Source organism: Suricata suricatta, chromosome 12 (assembly GCF_006229205.1).
Source record: "Suricata suricatta isolate VVHF042 chromosome 12, meerkat_22Aug2017_6uvM2_HiC, whole genome shotgun sequence".
In the NCBI taxonomy this organism is placed as follows: Eukaryota; Metazoa; Chordata; class Mammalia; order Carnivora; family Herpestidae; genus Suricata; species Suricata suricatta.
The window spans coordinates 19833711-19847148 of record NC_043711.1 but is presented as its reverse complement, the minus strand read 5'-3'; the positions used below and the strand labels follow the sequence as shown (position 1 = coordinate 19847148).

At 40.0% G+C, this 13438-nt stretch overlaps 1 protein-coding gene and 1 pseudogene across 2 annotated transcripts in view; one reads left to right on the top strand and one right to left on the bottom strand.

Annotated features, from left to right (window-relative positions):
- The window catches only part of RAD54L2 (RAD54 like 2), a 99241-nt gene that overhangs the window by 24943 nt on the left and 60860 nt on the right, over nt 1-13438 (bottom strand). The window contains exons 2-5 of one of the 2 annotated variants that reach the window (XM_029918212.1): nt 9457-9589; nt 2516-2717; nt 1413-1552; nt 286-402 (exon numbers count right to left, since the gene is read on the bottom strand). In XM_029918212.1, the coding sequence (XP_029774072.1) occupies nt 286-402; nt 1413-1552; nt 2516-2700 (442 nt within the window). In that variant the 5' untranslated portion in view covers nt 2701-2717; nt 9457-9589. The remainder of the gene's footprint in view (nt 1-285; nt 403-1412; nt 1553-2515; nt 2718-9456; nt 9590-13438) is intronic. The other variant, XM_029918211.1, reaches the window with a different exon arrangement.
- On the top strand, nt 5264-9612 carry LOC115273280 (annotated as a pseudogene).

Genomic DNA, 13438 nt, shown 5'->3' with positions numbered 1-13438 from the left:
CCAGGGAGTAGAAATAATTTACTGCCCATTATCAAAGCTTACAGCATGGAAACAAAGTTAAAACTTGTCATCACTTATAAAATTTTGAGTTTTACTATTTCTCTCTTCTGGCTTCAAGTTAAGACAAGGGAAAACCTTACATTTACAGAAAGACTCAGGGATATTTGTCACAGTCAGACCCCAATCCAAATGGGGAAGGACTGATTTCTATCCAGATGTACAGTCAATCAATCAGGGTGAACACAGAGTCAGGAGGAAGCAGAGACACCTCTGGCTCGACCTTACCATCTCGACTGCTTTTTTCATCCTCACTGCCACTGCTGCTGTCCAAACAAATTACTTCCTGGGCCAGGACCCGAGGAGGCAGTTGGGGACCATCACTTGCTCTTAAGACAATTTCCTCTAGGGAAAGAAAGATGAAAGAGAATGCCAAAACCACTTTAGCTCAAACTTATTTCCCCAAATGATTCATCAGTCCTTCATCTTTGTCACTCTGAAGGAGACTATCCCCTGATGAGAGAAGTTGAGATACCCTCAAACACTTCAGTCCCCTTTCTTTAAAAAAAGTTTTTTAAAAATGTTTTTATTTATTATTGAGACAGAAAGAAACAGAGCATGAGTGGGGGAGGGGCAGAGAGAGGGGGGGAACACAGAATCTGAAGCAGGCGCCAGGCACTGAGCTAGCTGTCAGCACAGAGCCTGATGCGGGGCTCGAACCCACGAATGTGAGATCTGACCTGAGCCAAAGTCGGAGGCTGAACCGACTGAGCCACCCAGGCGCCCCTCCATGTTATTATTATTAAACATGTATTACTAAAATATACAAATCATGTATAAAATATACAGGTAGATATATAACATATATAAATAAAAATATAATAAGTGTTTTTTTTTTAAAGTAAACTACATCCAATGTTGGGCTTTAACTCACGACCCCACTATCAAGAGCCACGTGCTCTACCCACTGAACCATCTGGGTCCCCATGAAGGGTACACTTTTATCCATCTTAATTTTTCATTTTATCTTTAAACATTTTTAAATGTTTAATTTTCAGAGAGAAAGAGAAATCGGGAGCAGGGGAGGGCCAGAGGGAGGGAGACGGAAAATCCCAAGCAGGCTACACACTGTCAGTGCAAAGCCCATCGTGGGGCTTGAACTCACAAACTGTGAGATCATGACCTGAGCTAAATTAAGAGTCAGACTTTTAATTGACTGAGCCACCCAGGTGCTCCCATCGTAACTTTTTCAGTAAGATGTTTCTGATCATCTGCTCCTAAGAAACTGAATGATTCAAAAAGATTCCTGAGGGGTCACAATCTTATTTCAGATCTGCCTTTAACCACTGTGTGTGCTGAAGGTGTCTTCTCCCTGAACTCTAGGCAGGGTCTTTCCCACCAACTCTGCTGCTTACCAGGAAGGAACTCCAGAGGAACAGTAGGAATGGGGGCTGCGTAATCCTTCCTCTGCTGCTCCAGGCGTTTCCTTCTTTCCAACTCCTCCTGTTGTGCTGCTTTGGTAACGGGCTCCAACTGATCCTCCCGGAGCAGCTTTCTAAACATTACAATAAGAGTGAGCACTTGGGTTGGTTCACTTAAGATTTGGACAACGTAATGTCAAGCTAAAGAGCTCATTGCTGAGCTCAGAGAGCTGAGACAGAGGAGGAGAAGCCATGTCAGCCCCACATACCCATGCAACGGAGGGGAGTGGGGGTGGGGGGCGGTGTGTGCTTCAAGGTTCAGGTGATTCTGGGCTAACATTTTTCCATATTATTTAACTTCCTGAGAGATGCTCTTGAAAACTCATCTTTGCACATAATAGATCAAAAGAGTAAAACATAATTCATAAAGTTGAAAAGCAGTATTAAACTATAGAATTATTACATGGAAGGGTAGAATTATAGATCCTTTTTTATTTTACATCCTTATTTTGCAAACTTTGAATAATATTTCCAAGCTATCGTTATGTTTAAAAAAATGAGAGTAAGAGGAGAATAGGATATCATTTACCTCCTTTTGAGAGCAAAATGGTTATGTGATGCAAAGACTGTAGGGCATTTAGACAGTTAAGGAGGTTCACATATGCCATTCTCTTAGCTCAAGGAAGAAGCCCTCTTTGGACCAGACAGTCCCTTGCCAATTGAAGATCAACTCTAAGAAAATGAGAACCCAACTTTTTCTATCCTCCCTTGTTTTGAAATCTAAGGGGAAAATAAAGGAAACACCAGAGTCCAGTCAGAGCACCCTATCATCCCTGGGCTGCCTCCCAGGGCCTCCAGAGAGTGGGATACTCCCCAGCACAGCTTGAGCAACATCCGTGTCTGCCTCACAACCTCAAGACAGTCTGCAAGCGGTCCTGAGCTGTAGCTCCACGATTAATTGGGGCACACAGCTTACACTTTTCTTCTTTGGAAAGGGGACTCTCCTGCTCAAACCAGTCCTGCTCCTGACAGCCTTCAAATGAAGGCAATACTTCTCTTTACTCCTCCCCTCTCCTCTTACCCTGAGCACAGCTTACCGTATGTTTCTCCTCATGTGGGAGGGCTTCTGAGCTCTCTTCTTTTTGGGGTCCTCGGAGGTGAGGCTCTTGCCTTGGTGGTGCCTAAGCTGCTCTGAAGGCTCAGACTGAGATGAGGTAGTTGAAGTGCACCGCGGTGGCCGCTGCCCATCTTCCTCCAGTTGGGCACACTCAGTGCCACACATGTCTTCCAGGGATGGGTCTGAAAAGACAAAGGGAGAGAGGTGCCAGGGACTGACATTTACTGGGAGAAAAACAGGTTTTGATGCCAGGCACACCTGGGTTCAAATCTCACCTCAGCAACTTACTAGCTGGTGATCAAAGGCAAGAGACTTACATGTCTCTGAATCTCAATGGATTTATCTATAACCAGTGATGCCTACATTTCAGAGCTGTTGTGAGGACTAAATAGTGTATGTGTCTAGAACCAAGACTGCTTTAGAGTAGGCTTATAATAAATGACAGCACTCACTCTTGCTATAATTTACCACTATGATCAGAGTAAGGAAGTTTCATGGCCTCAGAATGCTCTGAAAGGGACAGTACTTTCCAAATACAGCTCATGCTCACCTATGTGACACTAAGCAAGTCTCATATGACAAGAGGAATAATCCTCCTTTCAGTGTCTTAAAGTGTTCATCTATTTAATTCACTGACCATTCAATGAGGGCCTACAACATGGAAAACACTGTCCAAGATGCTTCAAGGGATATTTATAAGACTCCTTCCTTTCAAGGAGTTTGTTTTCTAGACATAAAAAGGCAAGGTGTGCTAAAGACACTACTTTGTGGTATGATTGCAAATCACAGGGCACCTGAGTGGCTCAGTCAGAAATTATAGGGGAGGTAAAATGTGAGTGAAACCTTGAAAGATGAGCAGAATATCTAAAGGTATTGTCCTGAGGAGGGGAAAAGGGGAGGAAATTCCTGGCAGAGGGAACGTCATTTGTGACATCAAACACCCGCAAGGACCAGGGCTGGGGTAGGAAGGTCTGTATGCAACTCCTCTTCCTCAGTCTGCTGAGCAGCATTCTGATTACTGGATGGGCAGGCTTTCACAGTCACACAGACCATAAGCCTGTCCCCAAATCCATCAGAGCTTCCCAGATACAAGCACTACACAACCAAAAGGTCTTTCCCAAAAGTAAGAGCAATTTAAAACTAGAACATGAATGCTATAACTGAGGTGCGCTAGTCAATGCCACTTGGCTCTCAGGCAGGAAGCACTCAGGAAGTTTGGGGGTTTGGTGGGATGATTTTTGTTTGTTTTTAACTGAACTTTAAAGTTTATTTGGATTTCACCAGTTTTCCACTAATGTCCTTTTTCTGTTATAGGATACTATCCAGGATATCATATTGCATTTAGCTCTCATGTTTCATTTCTCTCAACTGTGGCAGTTTCTCAGTCTATTCTTGTCTTTCATGACCTCAACAATTTTTTGAAATGTACTGGTCAGGTGTTTTGTGGCCTGTCTCCTAATCTGAACATCTGATGTATTCTCATGATTAGACTGGGGTTATGATGGGGGGGCGGGGTGACGGGAGAATACCACAGAGATAAAGTGCCCTTCTCATTACATCTTATAAGGGTAAATGATATCAACGTGACTTATTACTGGTGACATTAAGCTTATCATGTTTAAAGGGTATCTGCCAGATTTCTCCACTGTAAAATTACTTTTACTTTTCCATATTTTATTCGTTAGAAGCAAATCACAGGGCACCTGAGTGGCTCAGTCAGTTAAGCATAAGACTTTAGCTCAGGTCATGATCTCATGGTTTGTGAGTTCGAGCCCCATGTTGGGCTCTGTGCTGACAGCTCAGAGCCTGGAGCCTGCTTTGAACTCTCTGTCTCCCTCTCTCTCTGCCCCTCCCCCACTCACATCCTCTCTCTCTCTCTCTCTCTCTCTCTCAAAAATAAATAAACATAAAAAAAGAAAAAGAAAGAAAAAAAAGAAGCAAATCACTAAGCCCAGACCACATTCAAGGGGAAGAGAATTAAGCTCAAATTCCTGGAGAGAGGGGCATCAAAAAATTTCTGGACATATGCTAAATATTTGGAGTGGTAGGGGACTCTGAAACTTTGAGGATGCAAATATCCTGTTTCATAAAATTTACCCACTAATTCTAATATTCATCAGTGGATCTTACTTGGAGTAATTATTATGGTGTTCTAATGGTGGTTTTCTCTTTCCCTCTGCACTTCTATATTTATTATTTGGAATTCTTTTATAAGGAAAATTTGTCCATTCTTCCTCATTTATATATTCATTTTTTAAATATCAGTATGGAACTCAAGTGCCAACATGATTAAAAAAACACTGAATCCTGCAGGCTTTGATAAAGGGAGACAGGGTTGCCATAGACCTCAATGAGAGAACCAGTAAACTGAGGTCCCAAACCAAAAGAAAGATGTATCATGGGTCATCATCCTATGCACTTAATCAACAAAAAATAACAAATGGACCATCTCACCAACCAGTGACCAAGTCATAGAATTATGAATGTCCCAGACATTCCATTACTGCTTACCTTTTGTCATTGGGTATAGCCCCTATTACTACTGTGGATTCCTTATGATCTCTTTCATATCGATCTCAGGTTCTAGAACAGCATGGAATTGGAAACGAATGTTTCCTAAGAGACAACTGAGCATAGGGGTTCAATGCAGACACTGAAGCCAGATTTCTGGGGCATGAATACAAGCTTTGTCCCTTATTTGTTCCTCAATTATAAAAAGAGAATAACAATGGTCATTTTATTCCTCAGCCTGACAGGTGAGGTGATGATTATGTGACACAGCCTAGACAAAACACTAACAAGCTTGGCACACAGTGAACACCATGTAAAACTGCTTCTACTTTTCCTAGGACTACTACCATTCCATTTCTTATCTCCTTTCTTTCTTTTGATAACTGCAAGGTGAATTTTGCTCCCCTCATTCCAAATTTGAGAAACTGAAGCCCTAGAAAGCTAAGAAAAGAAATAGCTTGCCTATGGGTATAAAGGAAAAAGGCAGGAAAACAGGAGCAGACAGTTAAGAGAATGAGCTTCATGGTTAGGCAGTGTCAGTTGAATCTGGACTCTGTCACTTAGTAGTTCTATGTTCATGGGTTCAACTTCTCTGAGCCACATTTGTAAGATGGGGATGTCAACAGCTCTCTTAAGGAAAACCCTCTTCTTTAAACCCAGGTCTGCCAAACTCCATGGAACTCCACACTCCCAATCACACTGAACAATTTGGCAGCAAACAAAGCTATGGGGCTTAGTCAGTCATGCAGTGTTTATTTGTTTAGAAAACCCAAACTTTATATATCCTAATCACAAATCAAAATAAGAAAGCAAAAGCAGAAGCAGAAGTGATACAAACTGCATTTTGTTCTCACAAAACGAGTGTTTCTTACAAATACAAACACACACATGCACCTGCCACATAAGACTGTACACATCTTCATTCCAAATCTCTCCACATGAGACTGCCACAGACTAGCCACTGTTGCTTCTTCTGCCCGCTCTGTCTTTTAGTTTAGCCTAACACACACATGAACATTTGAGTACCAGGCCCTGTGCCAAGGCATAATGGAATGGTCCACACAGGGAAACACATGTAGTGAGTGCCTAATTGTAACAACACTTAAGGAAAAGAGACTCAATCGAGTCATGGAGGGCGGAGCGCTTCCTTGGGAAAGGTGAAACCTGGGTTTAACCTAATACAATAAGTAGGTACCAGATAGTAAAAGAAAAGAAAGAACATTCTAGGCAGATATAAGCAAAAAGAAGAGACTTTAAAATTATCCTTTTTAAAGTTTATTTATTTTTATTTTCAGAGAGAGAGAACAAGTGAGAACAAGTGAGATTCTTGAGAACAAGAATCTCAAGCAGGCTCCAAACTGTCAGCACAGAGCCCAACATTGGGCTCGAACTCACAAACTGTGAGATTATGACCTGAACTAATATTCAACCAACAGAGTCACCCAGGAGCCCCAGGAATAGAGACTTAAAACAAGGTGGAGAAGTTGGAAAAATACATGTAGTTCAATACTGGCTAAAACGAAGCAAGCAAAACTGCAACAGGAGGGGCCTTCCAACCCAACAACCACTTCCCTGTCTCTCCCCAGAAGCCCTTTGCCCAAGGCAGACTGAGATGTAGACCCAGATCCCTCTTGTATGCTAGCACAGAAGTCAACCCCTGTCCCAGGGAGGACTACCTCCAAGCGCTTTTCTTCCTAGCATTCTACATTCTACTGCCAGCTGTTTGGGTGGGGAGGGGAAGCTAATGTGGCCAATGTAAGAGCTGGGGGTAGAGATGGGTAGTGGATGTGGACATATGTGCACACGCAGTGCACATGTGAATACCCAGAGCGATTCACTCCCCTGAAGCTGCAGTGGAAGCATCTTCTTCGGCCCTCACACTGAGAGACTATGAGGGTTTAACACAGATAACCTTTGCTTTTTGAAGACAAAGGAGAAATACCCAAGGGAGGCACCAGACAAGAAATGTTCATGATGGGGCACTGCAATACCATTAACATGAGCAAGAAGTTAAAACATCATAGTTCCCTGTTACCACAGGATCCACAGCAGGCCTTTTACAAAAGGCCTCCCAAAGACAGAATCAGGGTGACAATAAGCATTGGGAATACAACAGGAGCCTTGGCTCATGGACCTACTACCTACTGAGAAAGTAAGGTGCTACTGCTTTGTCTCCAACCAGAAATGAAAACTCAAAGAGAAACTCCAAAGGAGACGCAAGTCTGACTGGCTGCCCTCCCAAATCCACTACCCTCCCCTCAAACAGTCCTCTCCTATTTCCACCTGAAGCACTGCCAGAAAAAAGCTCGGCAATTCTATTTTCCTTAAGAAGAACTATCATTCCTTAGGCCACCCACCTATCATGAGAGCTAATACTTCCATGGCATTGTCACATAATATTACTGTCACCTTCTTCCTAACTCACAGTCCTGAATTCTTCCCTCCTAAAAGGGGAGGCCATAATATTCCTCCTCTCAAAGGTAGAGATGGCTGGACAGAAGAGTCCTTAAGAGGGGATAACTACTGCTAAATAGCTACTTTTACTAGCACTGCAGCTTGCCCTACACAATTATACTCGAGGCTGGGTTGGTACACTTCAACTTACTGCTTTGCTAGGTACTCTGACCTGGTTCTGATAATGAAATTTGATGTTCTCCTGGCCTTCAGGCCTTTTGTTTCTATTGCACAAGCAAATGTATTGAGTAACCACTTGGAGGAACATTTGGAAGCAAGGTTAGAGAATAGGCAGATAGTACAGAGTTAAAGTATAGAGGGCAGGCCTTGAATGTCAAGCCAAGGGGTCTGAACGTGTTCTATCAGGGAGTGGGAATTTGTTGCCAACTGTTATATTTCTTTTTTCTGGTTTCTGCCTTGCAGAGTGGGCTGTTTCTGGAAGGATGAAGAACAGAATCTGATAACCTTTCAATATCACAGACAAATTCAGAATCAAACATTCCAATTTGTGAGACCTAGCTATGAATTCCTATTTGACCCAGGCTTGAAGGTGGCCAAGTACAGTAGCAATTTTAAATGATCACAGTAGGGGTTCCTGGGTGGCTCAATCAGTTGAGCATCTGACTCTTGATTTCAGCTCGGGTCACGATCTAACAGTTTGTGAGATCAAGCCCTGCATCAGGCTGTGAACTGACAGCACAAAGACTGCTTAAGATTCAGTCTCTCTCTCTTTGCCCCTCCCCTGCTCACACTCACTCTTTTTCAAAATAAGTAAACACTTAAAAAATATAAAAATAAAAAAATAAAATGATCATGGTATATACAATTCTCATGCACACTTAGTTCAGACACAGGTTTCCCCTGTATTCTTAAAGGATACAGGTATAAACCAGTTCCTTACCAACAAGTATTCTTTGAATGAATCATCAACTTCTTGGTTCAACAACTATTGTTTGTTTGTTAAAGAGCTTTAGTTTACAGATATAGTAATATTTTAAAAGTCTGTTGTCATGTAAGTCAGTGTTTTACAATGCTTCATTGCTGCTTCATGATGCTTATTATCAAGTTTGTGGTTTTTATGTAATATCATAATATATACCACATCTTAAATTATTCTTAATAATAAACTATTATTTCAAAATTTCTATAATTAATTTTCCTCTAAGTCAGAATGTAACTTTTCACGGCATGCTCTTTTTTATCTTCAGAATATTGGACCTTGTAAATTTACAACCTAATCAAAATAATTAATTTAACTTTCAAAAAATAACCCTCCCTAAAATTCTGGAACATACTCCACCAAAAGTCACTGAGGCAAAAGAGAAAAGGTTCAACAAGGAGGTAAAGAGACATGTGGTTTAAAAGTCATTGACTATTACCACCCAAATTCAGAATCACAGAATCAGATCTGGTTGCAAACACCTCTGAACTTTCTCCTTCACGTGAGCCAGCTGTGAGCAGCAATCACCAGAGTTATATAAACACCAATGAACACTTACATAAGCTTCTCAGGAATGAGTTATGAACACCACCACAGTGAGTATGACTAGGCAAATGAGGAGCTTTGAAAGAAAAATCTGTGTTTCACTCATTGGGGGTATAAGGTACAAACACTTGCAGGGCCCTTTCTCCAGCTGTTCCATCTCCTCTTCTCAATCAATCCTACATATATAAACAAAGATCAGTGAATTCCAAGCCTTATCATATTCCTCCTAATGTGATGCTATAGGATGCACACACCACAACTGTTATACATGTGTGTCAAAGCATTACCTGAATCTCAACACACCTTGAGATCTCACTCCCAGTTTGCAAAAACACAGGGAAAAAGGACTATGTTGGCAGAGGGGAGTGGCCACTGGAGATGCCTGACACTGTTCTGAGGAGCAACCAGCGGTGTGACAGAGCGGGCCAGGGACCGCTTACACCTGAGAGAGATTACAGGACAGCACGTACCAGAGGTGGAAGTCCAAGTCAAACGCAGAAGGACAGCCTCACAGAGCAACCAAGATTGTCATCTGTACCCGAAGCGATTTCAGCAGCAGCCAGTACCTGTGGTGGATTTCCGGGCGAACTGAGGCATTCTTAGCTGAGACACCAAGAGGTGGTTAAAGCAGTATTAGAACATCCAGGTAGCTGATTTCCAAGCAAAAACCCAGCTGACAATGTATTGATGTATTTGAATCAGCTGACAATATAATAAAAGATTATATCCATGATTTTTAGAAAACAGAATCATCTTAAATTTGTTAAGCAAGACAAGGATGCAATCAGCAAAATCTAGAAATGCATGAAACTACAGTGACAAGTGAATCCTTTTCTTCTGAAAATAAGATGCAAGGGACAAAAAGAAAATGAAAAAGAGGTAGGGAAAGCTCAGATTAAAGAGATTTAAAAAACAAATGAACTAAATGTGGACATGTGGAATTAACAGTAAAAATAAGTTTTAAAAGATAATCAGAAATTATCTGGGTATTTCATGATATAAGGAACTGTTTATTTAAAATATTTAAGTTTGATAATGATATCGTGTTTTTGTTTCTAGGACTTTATATGTTAGAAGACAGAGTAAATACACTCTGAAGTTTACAGGTAAAATGTTAAGGATCTACTTCCAGGGCGCCTGGGTGGCTCAGTCAGTTAAGCATCCAACTTCGGCTCAGGTTATGATCTCGCAATTTGTGGGTTTGAGCCCTGCATCATGCTCTGTGCTGACAGCTCAGAGCCTGGAGCCTGCTTCGGATTCTGTGTCTCCCTCGCTCTCTCCCACTCACACTCTGCCTGTCTGTCTGTCTATCTCTATCAAAAAATAATAAATAAAAGCATTTTTTAAAATTACTAGCAATGTCTTAAAAAAAAAAAAAAGGATCTACTTGCAAGTAATCCAAGGTTAGGGGAAACAGATGAAACAAGACTAGCTTCGTATTCACAACTATCAAAGAGAATCCTGGGAATACAGGGTTCATTTTACTCTTGTCTCTCTTTTTTTATTTTGCTTGAGATTTTCCAGAATAAAAACTTCATGACTGTTTCAGAAGTCTTAATGGAAGATAAGATGTAACAAGCACTAACCTATAAACTATTTAGAACTCAACTTTTCCCTGTTTGTTAATAAACGTTTAAATATTCTATACTGGTAACAAATGAACACACATCACTTTGTGTTCTGCTTTGGTCACTTGTTATCCACATATAAATATTTCTTTGACAGACTCAACATGCTTGTCATTTTAATGGCAGGCTATCAGTATATCACAGAATGCTTTGTCATTCAAACTGTTTCTTAGTTTTTATTTTCATCTAGAGTGGCTAAGAGTTTAAATGTTCAGATATTGGCAAACTTTTTTTATAAAATACCTGATAGTAAATACTTTAGCTTTTGTGGGTCATAGAGTCTGTTATAAGGACCCAACTTTACTAGAGAAGCTCAAAAGCAGCCATAGATAGGCATACAGGTGAACACGCATAACTGTGTTTTGTTTACAAAAATAGGCAAAAACAATTTTGAAAAAGAACAAGGAGAATACATACTTCCTGATTTCAAAACTTAATATAAAGTAATCAAAACAGTGTGGAACTGGCATAAAGACAGACATATAAACCAATGAAATAAGATGGGACAGCCCAGAAATAAGCCGTCACATACATGATCAAAGTATTTACAACAAGAGTGCCAATACCATTCATAGGAAAAGGACAGTCTTCAGCAAGTGGTGCTGGGAAAACCAAATATCCACATGCTGAAGAATGAAACTAGATCCTTACCTTATACCATATACAAAAATTAACATAAAATACATCAAAGACCTAAATGTGAAACCCAAAACTATAAAACTTAGAAAAAAACATAAGGAAAAATCTTCAAAACACTGTGTTTGGCAATGATTTCTTAGATATGAAACCAAAGGCACAGGCAATAAAAGAAAAAAAAAAAGACAAACTGGGCTTCATAAAAACTTAAAAATTTTTGCGCATGAAAAGACACTATCTACAGAATGAAAAGACAACCCATGGAATGAGGGTAAATACTTGCAAACCGTATATCTGATCTGGGATTAATATCCAGAATATATAGAGAATTCCTAAAACGCAACAACAAAAACAAACTGATTCAAAAACGGCAAAAGATAGATATTTCTCCAAAGAAGAAACAGAAATGGTCAATAAGTAAAAGATGCTTAAAATTATTAATCATTAGGGAATGTAAATTGACTATAATAACATCACTTTACACCCATTTAGGGTGGCTACTATCAAAACAAAATAAATAAAAGTATTAGCAAGGATGTGGAGAAACTGGAACCCTTGTGCAAACTTCCTTGGCAAGGAAGCACAACGACACAGCTGCTATGGAAAACAGCACGGCTACCCCTCAATAAGTTAACACACTGGATGGCCATGTGATCCAGCCATTCTACTTCTGGACATATACTCAGAAGAACTGAAAGTAGAGTCTTGACACGACATATATTCGTGTTCATAGGACCACTATTCATAACAGCTAAGACATGGAAACAATCTAGGTATCCACTGATGGATAAAAGGAAAAACAAGATGTGACATACATAAAATAGAATATTATCTAGCCTTTTGTATTTGTTTTATTTACTTATTTTTAAATTTACATCCAAGTTGGTTAGCATCTACTGCAATAATAATGGGTGGATTCCAGTGGTTTACCCCCTATGTATAACACCCAGTGCCCCTTACCCACTTAGCCTATCCTTACACCTAAAACCTCTCCAGCAACCCTCATTTGTTCTCTGTATTTAAGAGTCTCTTATGTTTTGTCCTCCTCTTTGTTTTTATATTATTTTTGCTTCCCTTACCTTACGTTCATCTGTTTTGTATCTTAAATTCCACATATGAGTGAAGTCATATGATATCTGTCTTTCTCTGACTTATTTCCCTTAGCACAATACCCTCTCGTTCCATCCACATAGCTGCAAATGGCAAGATTTCATTTTTTTGTTTTCTGAGTAATACTGCAATGTATATATATACCACATCTTCTTTATCCATTCATCTGTCGATGAACAATCTGGGCTCTTTCCATACTTTGGCTGTTGCCAATAGCACTGCTGGAAACACCGGGGTGCATGCATCCCTTCAAAACAACACACCTGTACCCCTTGGATAAATACCTAGTAGTGCAATTGCTGGGTTACAACATGATTCTTGAGGACATTATGTTAAGTGAAATAATTCAGTCACAAAAAGACAAATACTGTATGACTCTATTTATGTGAAGTGTTTAGCACAGTTAAAATCATAGACAGAAAGTAATGGAGAGTGATGGTTTAAAGGGTAGAGATTTTAATATAGGATGATGAAAATGTTTTGGTAATGGATAGTGGTGATGGTTACACAACAGTGTAAATATACTTAATGCCAGAGAATTCTACACTTTAAAATGGCTAAAATGATAAATTTTAGGTTACATATATTTTAACACACATATACACACAGTTGGCTTAGAAAGAAGTCTGACATAAAAGGCCTCATATTGTACAATCCCGCTTACAGAAATGCCCAGAACAAGTAAATCTACATAGACAGCAAGCAGGATAGTGTTGCCAGGGGCTGGGAGAGAGGGTAACGGGGGTGACTGCCTATGGATAACAGAGTTTCTTTTTGGAGTAATGAAAATGTTCTGAAATTAAACAGTGGTGATGGTTAAACAACCTTGTGAATATACTAAAAATCATTGAATTATACACTTTAAAATGTACTTCAATGAGAATATATACATATTTTGAAATGTTGGCTTGGTGCTTCTGCTTCCAGCTAAGATGGAATAGCTTGAGGCAAATCAATGCTTGCACTAAGAATAGCTAGAAATATGTTATCGAATTTAAAAACAACAAAACCTTTTGAAGGCATTGAAGAGACAACCAGAAGTAAAGGACAAGATTACAGAGAAAGGGAAATCAAGAAG